The following is a 13,532-nucleotide window of genomic DNA, read 5'->3' as shown; positions in this document are numbered from 1 at the left end:
CGGTAAAAATTCCAAATATTCTCTGGTACAGCTTCTCCAACATTAAGATTTCCTGCCTTTCTCATTGCAAATTGAATATCTTTCAGATTTGCACTATTGATTGAACAAAATGTCGCACAAAACGATTCAAGAATTAAGCATGACATTTATCCTTGGCTTTGGAAGTAGTAGTTTGTTGAACTATCAAAACTCAAGGTCCACCTAATAGCTTTTGCCTGATCTTTCATTTGTATCACACAGTCTTCATAAGTCGATGTTGGCATGCACACTCAATATCTGTTGCAGTTTCATCCATCTGATTTCACAGAACTTGTAGGACTTTCATCCCTGTTGGCTTAAAAGTCACTCATAGATAAACAGATTATAAATGGATGTTTAAAATAGTCATTAGTTGTGCCGCTAGTTGAAATCATGTCAAGCAGTTAACATCATCTTTCTTTATAACAGTGGATTTGGGTGAAAAATATCTGTTCTGCAACAATAGCAGCCTTCACTGTTTGTGCCTGTGTGTCTGCAGTGTCAGCATGTCCAGTGAGGTGCAGCCGAGGCCGGACGACAGCCCCAACACCAGTGGGGGAAGCTCGGACGCTGAGCAGAGGGAGGCGGCTCCTCCAGAGCAATCCGGCCCTGAGCAGCGGGACCAGACCCAGCCCAAAAAGAAGGAGGCCAAAATCTCCAGCAAGACTGCTGCCAAGCTCTCTACCAGCGCCAAGAGGTAGATTTGCTGCACTGATTGTCTTTTACTTTGTGTTCTCTGCTGCCTGACTGCTTTGTTTAGCTGCTCAAGTGGTCATCTGCCACTTAGTTGTTCTTTTGTTTGTCTTTGGTGCTCAGTACTCGCTGCTGTGTTGCTTTTTGACTTTTCCTGAAGTCATCTCTCAATCAAAAGAGTGAGTGTCTAACTTGTGATTTCCTGTGAAAAATAATCAACAGTTCTAGTAGTTAATCATTTAATTCATTTATCAATGAATAATACCAAACATTCACTCTGGCCTACTCCAATGTGATGACCTGCTGCTTTTCTACTTTCTATCATTGTAATCTGAATACTTTTGAGTTTGGGATAGTTGGTCAGAAAAAAAACATTTGCGGATGTCAGCTGGAGAAATTACATTGGACATACCAATTTAAGTTAATCAATTAATTGAAAAGGTGATAAAGAGATAAATCAATAATGAAAATAATCATTAGTTATCAGGATAATGAGGTCATCTTGTGTGTGTGTGTGTGTGTGTGTGGGGATATTCTTTGCTTTGTCCACTCAGTCACTGACTATTCTTCCAAAGCAGGTACTGGACATAAAAGCATGGCTTCCTGTACAATTACAGCATTTTCCTGAGACCTATCAGAGACCTATGACAGTGACAAGAAATTGTTGTATTTATTAATTATTTTGTTGTCAAGTCTTAATACTTACTTGATACTACAGCAGTGAATTATCACAGTTGTATGTGTCATCTTTGAGCTGTTGCAAGAGAACAAAGAGAAGACTAACAGTGAAAATTGAAAACTGCAAAAATGTGCTTCTTGATATGTTGATAGCTGCTTGAGAAGTCAGCTGTATTTACTTGAGTAGAGACCTGTGAAAAGGCACGTTGTTATTCTCTGCACTGTGCCACTTGACAGCTGCAATCCCAATAGGTGGTAGATGAACAGGCTAGCGCATGCTATTAACCCGACAGTAAGTTAAGTTGAACAGTATGTTAAAGCTTCATGCAGATGTACTTTGCAACTGATTCTATTGAAATAAATTAAGTTGGGTTAAAAATTTTGCTATTAAAAATACAGGTGTAACTGGACCCTAAAGGGCAGAGTATGTTGAAACGTGTACAATATTTTGTCCAAATTTATATGAAAGCAAAAGCGTATATAAGTGTTCCACATGGTCACAAACAAGAATTAGTTTCTGTTATTCTACCATGTGAGCAATCAGATGTGTCTATAGCTGTTCTGACTGGTCATGCTTGATGGCAGGTTGAAAAACCTGCTGTCATAGAGTGAGGGAAGAAATAACAATTGTTCAAATGGAGTTAACTGTGTACACTTTCTGACAGTCTTTCCCATCAGGTATTCTTAGTGTTCATATACATACGATAACTACCAAGTAGTGGTTTATGGATTGAAAAAGGAGAGTTTGAGGGAAAAGGTCAACCCCTGCATACTTTCCCACACCTGTGTGAAGTAAGCGTGATTGTCACATTGTCGGCTTTGAAAGTTACAATAATCGGTGGACACAGATTTCAATTCTAGCAGTTTTTCAAGCCCTGTTTGACCATGCAGCAAGCACTGCGACTGAAGTATTCACACAACATAGAGCTTATGCAGTAAGGGAAAGAAAGAAAAACAAGTTATTTTGATAGTAGTGCAAAACTAAATCTAAACTGTCTACTCACAGTGCCAATCATATAGCTAGGTTTGGCAGCTACTGCCGTTCTGTGTCACAACTCCAACTTGCTCCTGTAAGCATTCTCCAGGTATTTCCCAGGTAAAAATCCTCTGGCACAAAAGATATGATGCACTCTGCGCTTAGAACTTCAGCCACATCTGACTGTTTATCACAGAGATGACTTGTTATCACCAGAGATGGCTACAACATAAAAAATAAGGACCTCTAGGGTTACCATTTTATAGGAGGGCTGACAGGCATAGTTGTTATTTAGTTGCTTTCAGTGCTAGTTCATGTTATAAATCATCCTCTGCTACACACAAGCCAGAGCTAGTGCTTTCCATTATAAAAGCTGTGCTCAGATGATATTGACTTATTTGTCGAGGCATGCAGAATGTAATAGTTTGGTGCTTGCACTGTCTCAAGGGATTATCAAATGCAATGAGCTGTGGAACATTAGAGAAAGCAAGTGTTTGGTTAAAGAGGCCATGCAGGAGCATGAGGAACCCACAGTATAATCACTGCTTTTCCCCTTGGATTCCCCTGGTCTCGTTCATTGCGATACTCTCCTTAACAGGTCCCCAGCTTCAGCTGTCAAAATGTGCCACCTCAGGAAATACTGCAGATAAAATTACACAGCAAGCACTCAAGCTGAGAATGACTCCATAACTGTGGAGATTGTATTACAGGCTCCTTTGCAAATATGTCTTTTTTTCCCCCTCTTTCCCCAAGTGAGTCATGTGCAGTCATTGCCCCACTGAGGAGAGTTTGAAGGAAAATCCCCCCTTGGATACTCTTACCCTTTATGTATCATCAACCTATGATGTACACTCCACCCAGGAGTTCTTTTAACATGAAGTTTAGTAATTGACTTTTTGTATCTTCATTCCTTTAGCAGATATTCTAATTCTTATTATTATTCTTATTGTTCTTCAGTTAGTGTTTTTACATTTCCCAGAATGTAGACAAACCTCTCACAAGGGAGTAGCAGCAGTTTGTACTCATTTTGTTTGTCTTTATTTTGTACACAAGACAACATAGTGTAAAATTCAAACATTGTATGCCTGGTTAACCATGAAGAGCCAGGGAAGCAGGCTTTATACTGCATGAAGCAAGCTTTATACTCCATTCATACTGCTTGTTGGATGGTCAGTTAGCTTAACAAAGCAATAGAGTTTCGATACACAAATTTACTCTGTTGACCAGATTCAGATTGTCTTGACAGCACTGACATTTGGCACAGATCTGTTTCCAGTAACAGCTAAGGTGCCAGTATATTCTATCAGAAGTTAATGTAGGATGGCCAAATAGCCTTGGAAACCCGCCCCTCCTCGCACACACGTTTTCTTTTTATGATGCCCGGCTTTTCACTTCACCTTCAAGTGTTGCCTTCCAATGTGGTGCGAACTTGTTCTGACCCTCCAGCTAATGACCAGGGTTGGGTACCGAACTTGAGCAGAGCAAAGACAGGTTGCCTGAAACCTCTGAAGTCAGGCTAAAATATCAGTTTTTTTTAAACGCATGCAGTCTCGCAAAAGTGCAGAGGATGCTAGTAGCTTTGCTGGCCTGCTGTAACAGCTGCACCCCCTGACAAGCACAGGACAGGCTTTGACCCATCTCTCCGTACTCCCCCTGGCTCTTCAAGACCAATATTGGTAATGTTAGGAGCAAAAGTAAATAAAAATGTACACTTAATTCAATCGCATTCAACATTGTAGTACTCAGACCATGATTAAAGTCAAGGCAGCAGTCAAGTATAATAAAAACATATATGATAACTGGAAAATGCTCACTGCCAGTTGGCATAAACTGAGAACAAATGGGAATACTCAGTCGATTCTCTGGAGAAATCTACAGTTGTACTTGTAATGTAACCGTTGTACATGTTATGTCTTGATAGCTGCAGTTGATTGACAGAAATAAGAATCTATTTTCCACACAAACAAATGGTAAGCCATGCATGTACCTGATACTATCCATAATCCCCAATGACTCACCCATCCTTCAGATACATAGTGTGTTGTCTCTAAAGTGTACAGTAGCATTTTAGCACATTTGGCACCTTTCTCAAGCAGTCTAGTAGCAGTTTAGTCTAATGTTAATAAACATCACTTTACTTCGTAGTGTGACTATTGCACATCCTTTCATTGCTACATCACGTCAGCATCGACTGCTTGTCTTTCTTCTGCCACTCTCTTGCAATAGTAAATTGTCCCAGCTATCAAACAGCTGAGTGAACAGACTGCATGATCAGTAACACTAGTCAGTTATTTAGGTTTTTTGTTATTATGGCGTCCTTGATCATTCTGAGTTATAGCAGGGAAATGTTAGAACAAGATGCAAGGGGAATAGAAAAGGATAAAAAAATGGAGATAAAATGGAAAAATAAAATAAAATCTCTTAATTTAGAATATGTCATGTTTGAATTTTTGTCCTTGTGAGTTTGAACTTGGCAAGTTGAATTCAGGAGTCCAGACTTGCAAGAGTGTGAAGATACACAACACTTGCATTTGTAATTTGTACAACATCATTCTTTCTGACACCACCAGCTCAGCCAGACTCTGGATCTGAATCATGCTTCAGTATAACTGCTCACCATCCCCAGACGAACCAGCAACAAACATTAGACTTCAACTCCAATATCTTTCAAAATGAATTCTAACTTATTTTTTAAAATAATATAAAGACATCAGTGCCCAGACTGTTCTCTACTACCTATTACTTGGATTTCCATGGATGCTGACTTGCCAGCAACCTTGTGAACTGGTCTGCCTCTGAAGTGACCAGCCATTTCTGCTAGTGGTCTCATATCTCTGAAACACTGGAGCAGCATATATTGACAAATAACACGTATTTGACATCCAGACATTTATTTCATTTAGGCTCAGAGTTCATTCTTTGGATCTGAGAAACAGCAGGTGAGGAAAACTCATGCTGTTTAGTTCCTGTTCCATTTAGTACCTTATGATCTGCATCAGCAGATAGGAGTTTGCCTAGTTGCAAATTTGAAATTTGAACATCCACAACACCACGATAATCTGCCTGTCGCTCCATTTTCCCCTCACCCGTCAACAAGAGCCCTAGATAGTTCAACTGACTCCCTTTTGCTCAAACATGAAATGAGGCAGAGGTGTGCACGGGAGAGAACAGCAACTGCATTTAAAGCTTATTGGGTGACAGTGATAGTAAACTATAACACCTGGCTACTAGATCTTTAAAGCCAAAACTCTGGCATAGTAATGTAATGAATACTTAACCAGGGAGAAATTTGACCCCTTGACAGTCTATTCATTAAACCTTTTTTTTATGCTCAGTGCGGAAAAGCCCCAGCAGCTTCCAGCAAGCATGGGGGCTGAGACAGGACCATGATCAGCAGCAAAATTAATTTACCTAGATTTACCTCCGATACGATTTCTTTATCCAGCATGGCCTTTTGACATCAATATCAATTTACATTCACGCGATTAGAAAATGGCAAATATTCAGCTCTGCATCTCCATGTTGATCTTGTGTGACAGGACTTATTCTCGTGTTCAATCACAGTGCTGCGGAGCTCATCAGAAAATCAATGAGGTATTCAGTGTGTACACTTACAGATTGATTTTACAGTCAGGATTTATACAACTCTGTGTCTGTGTTTTTTTTTTTGTGTGTGTGTGTGTGTGTTTGAGAGTGTGATTATAACGCAGATCTTCATCTCGTTTCAGAATCCAGAAGGAGCTAGCAGAGATAACCTTGGACCCACCACCAAATTGCAGGTAGGAGCCTGTTGATTGTGTGTTTTTTAAAAGAGCTGTTTACTCTGACACCTGAGGCACTTTTGTGTGTGCGCCAGTATGTGTGAGCCTGTGTGAATGGATTGTGCCGGCTCAGTGAGTCACATGAATAGCATAGGTAGATTATTGTGCTGTATTTCCACCGCTGTTTGCTCTGGCTGAAGCATAATGAATGGACCTTGTAAGCAGTCTGAGGCATGAATAAGAGAAAATGAAATAAATAAATATTCATGCGATTGACCTGATTGGCAGTGTTTACCATTAGGATCACTGTAGCAACAGTGTTGTGTTAGCTCACACTCCCTAAGGGTGGGAAAGGCACTCTGCTGTGGCTTGACTGGTTTGCATGGTTTATTTTCCTCCCGAGTCAGAGCGTGGTGAAAGGCAGAGGTGCTCCTGCCAATCAAGATGTGAGTAAGAGCTTTCATTGTGTGGGGCTGCTGTTGAGTCAGTGTTAGTTGTTCTTCTCAAACTGATGACTTTTGGGAGCAATGTCAGAGGGCAAGGAGAGGGTGGTGGTGTGACCGTGCAGCTTTCATACTCTGGACAAAGCCAAACAGTAAGTCACTGAAGTGCAGACATTTCCTGTAGGGCTGAGGAAGCAGGGAAGCTCAGCCTCGATGCCTGGATGCTCTCAGACTTGTTGGCAAAGCAGCTGGGTGTAGTCACTCCAGATAGTTTTCCACAACCCAAAAAAGTAGGGATTCACCAATCCAGGATTTTCTCTTCCAATCAGTGTACTTATGTACTGTGGAGACATCATTCTTGTTAGGTTCGTGCAGATTTTATATTGTTTTAGACAGATTGTGTTGTTATAATAAATCAACCTCAGTTCTATTTGTATCATATACTGACCTGAGGGCAGGTTCAGCCTGTCTAATATATGCAACATGCAGCACCTACCCAGGCTGGTGTTATATACAGCTCTTACAAGCAGCAGTGAGCTGCTGTGATGAATCGTGATGCATGCAGATGCTGCACTCATTGTCCTCTATGTATCCACAGGACAGCTTATTTTAGCTTCGTCACACACTTCTGTAGCGCTTCACCTTATTCGTCACCTTCACCTAACCTTATACCTAAATTAGCATGGATACTGTGATTCCTCTATAGGGTTTTAATGAGTCATCTTCATCAACAGTTTCTCTTAGCAGTATTATGATACCTGAACTCATACCACATATCCAGACCCAGCAGCAACTTCACACAGACCTGAACCAACCCTAAAGAATCTACACTACCTGCATTTTTGTTGCTGTGGTTGTTGCTGTTTTTTTCTTTTCTGATGACCAGTCAAGGCCCCCACTTTAACTGTGAGCGTTCTGGTTTCACTGTGAACACTGATGGACAGCTGCAGCATGCAGGTGAAATAAATTCTCATGGAACAATTTTTCCATTTCTGATATTAGCCAGACTGGTAAAGGTCACATCTGTGGCCTCTCAGTGCTACAGTCATCTCTGTCTTCATATTAGCTCAGATGAAAATGACCCCAATGAGTTTAATGCAATGAATTTCCAGATTTTAAATTTCAGGGGAAAAAAGTGAGCACAGGCATTGGATTGGTACTCACTATCAGCAGATACCTAGAGTTGATGTAACAGATGTCAGGAAAAAAGTTGTCAGATTGATATCTCTAAATTTAGTTTACTCTACCTAATCAAATCTCTGGTCTCCCTCACGTCTGTATTAATGTGATTTCATAGCATGAACAATAACTCCACCTAACATTGTAAAATGGACCAGATGATGATTGCAGCCAGAGCTTGTTTTGAATTACTCTAAGAATAATAAAAATAACAGCTGCATCCATTGTTTGCATTGATTATAAACTTTTTCATCTCGGTCTATGTTAACTCATCAAATGAATCTAACATTTGGGGAAAGGCATTAAAAATAGCCATTTCACCTTTGAAAACTTTGCATCTGCAGACAGCTATATAAATGGAGGTAATCTCTCTCACCTTTCAGAATAAAACAATTCATTTGCTAGTGTTGCCTACAGTGTTAATAAACAGCCACTGTTTTTCAGTAGGTGAGAAACCTGTTTTTATGAGGAGACTATCTGTCAGAGTCTGTGAGATCTCCCTGGCACCTGCCGGCTGTTTGTCAGCCCTCCAATCTCAAAGACAAGGCTAATCTGGTTGAAGCAAGCCATTATGTTTCCTGACAAAGGGCCAAACAGCAGAGGGGGAAAAAGAAATTTCATGGGCAGACACTTGTATAGAAAATGACATTTTTGTGTTCTTCCTTGAAGAATGTCCACGCTGAAAGGAGCCCTTGTGACGAATGGATTGAGCTCGGGTGTAGTCGGGAATCCTCAGTCATAAGTGAAAAATTAGGCTCAGGCTGCCGGAGCATTTTTCAGGGGGGGAGTCAGACATCCAAGCCACCGGAGGCGCGGTGCTACTTGAAATGTAGATTTCTGTATTCATATGCCCCTTGGGGTATTTGCCTCACTCTTAACAGCTCCCGATTCCCCCACAAGGCTGTCACGTCCTCTGTGTTTGATTTCATCTACACGTCTCACCACAATAATTCTGATTCTGCCTGTTCCTTTGTGCGAAAAGCAGAGCACAATTGCTCATTGTGAACATTAAAAACCTTCTGCTGAGATAAATTCCCTTAAACAGTACTGTACCTCCTCACACGGTGTCTGTTTGAACAAAAGGCTCCACATCTCCCCAGCCCTTTCTTCACCTACTAATTGATCTGACAGTGTTAAATAGGCTGTGTTCGCCGAAAGACATCAGATGTGAGGGGTTATGAACGGACGCTGTGATGCAGCTCATTACCCCACAGGCTTCAGCTCTTTTTTCCTCCCGCCAGAATAAAGCACAGCTCATGATCACAGCAGCTCCAGCAAACATCCTCTCTGGCTCATTTTGTACATTCCCTTCCTCAATAGAAGGAATGGTACTGTAATCCCTCTTGGGAATGAAAAAAAAACACCTTTAACTTTTACTAAGACAGCATGCCTTGTTTTCATTTGGCTTCATTTTAAAAGGACTTAGTGGATTTTTTGGAGCCTGTATGAGGAAATATTTTTCACCATTCTTTTTAATCATCTTTGTCACACTGCCAGAGAGTAATTAATTGAATGTGACAAGCATTCTGGAAGGGTATGTAAATAGCCCCCACACCAGACACATTATATTAGCCCAGTGCTTGGTCGTCTTCCTGGCTCTGTGTGTGTGTGTGTTTTCCATAATTACCATATCCTTTCATGATAGTCCTGGCAGCATTTTGATAAGAATCCCCCATCGGCTGAGGGGAAACAATGTGTGGATTCCAAGGGGGAATTGGCCATGCTCTCTCGCTCTCTCTCACTATCATTCATGCTCGCTCGCTCTCTCTTTCTCCTTCTTAATCCCAGTAAGACTTTGTGTGCTTCAGAGGAATAACTTCCCAGTGAATATCAGTATCATCTGAGGAATGAAAGTAGTAGAGAAGAAGAGAGTATCAGTGCAGAATGGGTTGAATAAGAGAGATGTAAATTCACCTGTTACAATCAGGCTTTAGATATGATTGACTCAAACACAACTCAGTTTACCATATTACCATGAACCACACTAATGCATTCAGGGGACATCGGTTTCTTACTAAATAACTGATCTCAGCCCAGCAATGTCACTCATTTGATGCAGGTTCTGCTTCAACACTAACATAAAACTAGTCTAAAAACCTGAAGTAGACTTGTCTTCCTCTCATGTATTATTTGGTCATTCAAAAGCAGTGATGTTTCCCACTGTGGCAGCCCACTGTGTAGGTGTAGTATAGGGTTCTTACAGAGTCACCAGCGCTCCAAGAATTGCATTATTCTGCTATTCAGTGAAGTCTTTGTAAAAAGATGGTTTAAATGCTGTTTCAGAGATGAGCATAACAGTAACATTAAAATACAATTAAACATGTTAAAATAGGGCTGCACCTAATGATTATTTTCATTACAGATTAGTCATCCAGTTATTTTCTCTATTATTTGAGTAGTCATTTGGTCTATACAACGTTAGGAAAAAAGAATAATACCCACCACAATTCCCTAGAGTCTAAGTTGATGTCTTCATTTGTCTTGCTTTGTCCCACTGACAGTTCAGAACCTCAGCTTTTCATTTTGCTGGAAAATGAGACCAGGGAATGCAGTCAATTCGTACATTTGTGAAGCTAAAACAATCAGATGTTGATGGCATTTTTGCTTGAAAAAATACTTATCTGATTTATTGATTATTATATAAATTAAACATTTGTCAATTTATTTTCTGCCATTTAGTTTTTCATCAGCATCAAAATGATTCAGGCTATCTATGCAGGTTCCTTATTGTTTTGCTGGATCAACAACAATTCTGTGTGCAAAACGAAGAACCCTGCCTCAGCCCATCTTGCCTGTCTTGTCACTTTCCGATAGCGACTCACTGTAGCATCTAGATTGCCGTGAAGAAGTAGTGCTGCACAGAGGACGTATTACAACCTCTTTTAATGTAAACGCAAAACAGTGCCACTTAGCAAGTGACCATCACAACCACCTTCTCCTGGCAAGAAACCACTTAGGCCCAGGGCCCCCTCACAGGTTAATGAAGCCCTGCGTGCAAAAAAACAACACCCCATAGTATTATCTGTGACCAACTGACAAATGTTGTCAGCATGAATGTGAAGTGATGCAAGACAAGACTAGTTTAATTTTAGGATTTTTTCATTATTTCATTTCACCTTCCTGCAGCCATTACATGAACAATAGTCACTTAAAAATGAGCAATCACACTCCAGTGAGCAATGGAGATGAGGAGAGAGGTTTTTCCCAGGTTAGGCAATCATAACTTTACATGGTTATCAAAAACAGGGGTCTTTTCTATTGTGTGAGGATGAACATTTTCAGAAGCATGAATTATGCAGACTGTTATTAGGTGGGCAGCATCATGTGGAAAACTAAATAATTGTAAACCTAAGCTCCCGATAGCTGGCATTTTGTGTCAGTGTATTTACAATTAACTCTCTTTATGCAAACAAAATAAAATGTATTAGTCGTTTTTGTTCATAAGTCACATCTGTTGAGTGCAGCACATGGGAATGTACTGCAGGTCTCTGTTTTCCTGGTCCTGATCTGGCCATCTGGACAGTGGAAACTAGTTAAGCTCTGAGTCATGGTGTCTGCATAGCTGCTTTTTTCCAAAAATGAAGACCATACAAGGTTTGTGTCAGTGTGTCAGGAAGAAGGTTTTTTTTATTGGCATTGGTGAAGCATACAGTGTTCTTAGTAGTGACTTCTCTCTTACATCTTTCTCATAACTCTGTGTTTTGTGAGAACCATCAGTCTCTCAGTAGCTGTTAATGTGAGGACTGTAATACATCAAAGTCAAACAGGAGTGCTGTATTGGTATCATCAAAAGTTTCTAGTCTGCTGTAGTGTCTTATACTGCCACAAGACAAAATGTAAAGATGTCAGTAAAATGTACAGTATGAATTATATTCCTCACACTTTGCCCATAGTAGTCTCACAGTGATTGACAGGGGAGAATAAGTGGTGGATGTTATTGACTACAAAGCTATGCTGCCTGTCAGCTCTTTTCCAGCCATAATAAACCAGTATAAATGGAGCTTTTACTACAGAGATGATAAATCCAAATGCCAACAAAGTGCTGAACAGTGTCACGCTGTAAAAGCTGCAACTGATATTTAAACAGAAGTAAAAGGACTCCTGATAACTTAGACTCTTAATCTGTGATTTATCACATACACAGAAAGTTTGATTACTGGTATTTGTTGGATATGTATGTATATGTAGTTATGTAGAAACATTGATATGTTATTTGCATATGCTATACTTACCAGCATATATTGCAGCAAGGTTAAAATTCTCCAGATTTCCTCCAGAGACATCATGGAAGCTGTTCTGTGTCTTTTTGTACTTGTGTCTCCAAGGTCTCAGAAGGTCTTCTCTCTGGTCACCACAAAAATGACGCAAACCACGATGAAGGTACATAATTTAGACACATCCTGCAACCTTGTGTAAGGCACTTGAGTCACGTGGGAGAATTTGATGAACAATGGCTCTAGGCTTATTATGACTGCTAGCCATACAGCAAAATAGTAATGTATTGACTGCATCCACTTGCACCATTAAAGATAAGTAGAACCCTGAGAGACATGCAGGCTGAGAGAATATTCAAGAATGAGAGACGCTTTAGTTCTTTCTTGATTAGCCTCCAATATTTAATAAGTAAATTAGTAAATCCAGAGTCTGTCTTTATAAGGTACATAATAACAGAAAGCAGCCTCGCAAAACAAACATAAGATTTTTTAGATAGTAGAACAAAGATACATTTAATCTTTTGCGTCTGGAAACAGAGGAAAAGAGCCAAGTTTTTTTCAAGCAGATGCTTTGTCCAATACTTGAGCGACCTGCAGCTTCTTTCCTGTGGTTCGGTCCCTTTCCTCTGTCATGTTGGAGTGAGGTTGAGGTACACGTGTGAAGTGGTCTGGCCTGTAGTGCAGGTCTGCAGTCCAGCCCTGCAGCATCCCAGCAAGCTACTGTAGCTGTAGTTTTGTCCTGTCAGATAAATGGAGGGAGGTCCAGTTTGTTATTAGGGAACATCCTGCAGTGAAACAGCTGCCTAGTGGGCACACCTGCTGTTCAGCCAGCAACTCACTGCTCAAAATAAGAGTTGCATCTGCTCATATGAGGACAGTGAAAGGAAGGATGGTGTAGCCTAAACACGATCAACAACAACAAATAGGATATGTGTAAACCGATTAAATCTAACCAGTGTACGTCAGGTATGATGCAACATGCTGTGGCATTTGTGATGACTGAGTTTTTGGTTCATAGGGAACAATGCTGAGTCTGTGGTTTGCTGCTGAGAAATACCACAAATGCAGTTACAGTGCGAGTTCACTGGTGATGGGGGTGGATTATAATAACAACAAGCTGTTTCATCATAACAATGCAGGTCTGAAATGATGAAATAAGATTGCTGTGTTACTCTGCTTTGTTGCCACAGATCTTTATCAGTTTATAATTCACATGTCAGACTTACAATAGCAGAGCTATCTCTGTCTTGCCTCGGTGTTATCAGATGTGACTTGCTCATTTAAGCTCAAGGTTACGGCTCTGGAGACGTCTTCATTGTTACTGTCAAGGACACTCAACCGGCCTGACTGTGTTGGAAAGCAGTCACGCTGTGGTTAGTAGTTACTGTTTACTTTGAACCACACAGTTGACTTAGTGTGTTTCATGTGATAGCTGCTGCCTGTTATTAAAATATTTGACTGTAGATCATAATATTTAATACATAGTTCCCAAGGAAAACTGTGAGATCTTAGTCATGTCATTTCAAATTAACTGAAATGCTTCTATAACTTAAACATATATAGACACTTT

The 13,532-nt window shown here is 40.3% G+C and overlaps 2 protein-coding genes across 2 annotated transcripts in view; both read left to right on the top strand.

Moving 5' to 3' along the window:
* The window catches only part of rpl15 (ribosomal protein L15), a 224,637-nt gene that overhangs the window by 138,394 nt on the left and 72,711 nt on the right, over positions 1 to 13,532 (top strand). The window lies entirely within an intron of this gene.
* LOC108900280 (ubiquitin-conjugating enzyme E2 E2) overlaps positions 1 to 13,532 on the top strand; it is a 55,683-nt gene that overhangs the window by 2,275 nt on the left and 39,876 nt on the right. The window contains exons 2-3 of the mRNA XM_018701263.2: positions 518 to 715; positions 6,094 to 6,144. Coding sequence (XP_018556779.1) covers positions 525 to 715; positions 6,094 to 6,144 — 242 coding nt within the window. The 5' untranslated portion in view covers positions 518 to 524. The remainder of the gene's footprint in view (positions 1 to 517; positions 716 to 6,093; positions 6,145 to 13,532) is intronic.

The sequence above is a fragment of the Lates calcarifer genome, linkage group LG3 (assembly GCF_001640805.2).
Source record: "Lates calcarifer isolate ASB-BC8 linkage group LG3, TLL_Latcal_v3, whole genome shotgun sequence".
In the NCBI taxonomy this organism is placed as follows: Eukaryota; Metazoa; Chordata; class Actinopteri; family Centropomidae; genus Lates; species Lates calcarifer.
This window is presented reverse-complemented; position numbering and strand designations above follow the sequence as displayed.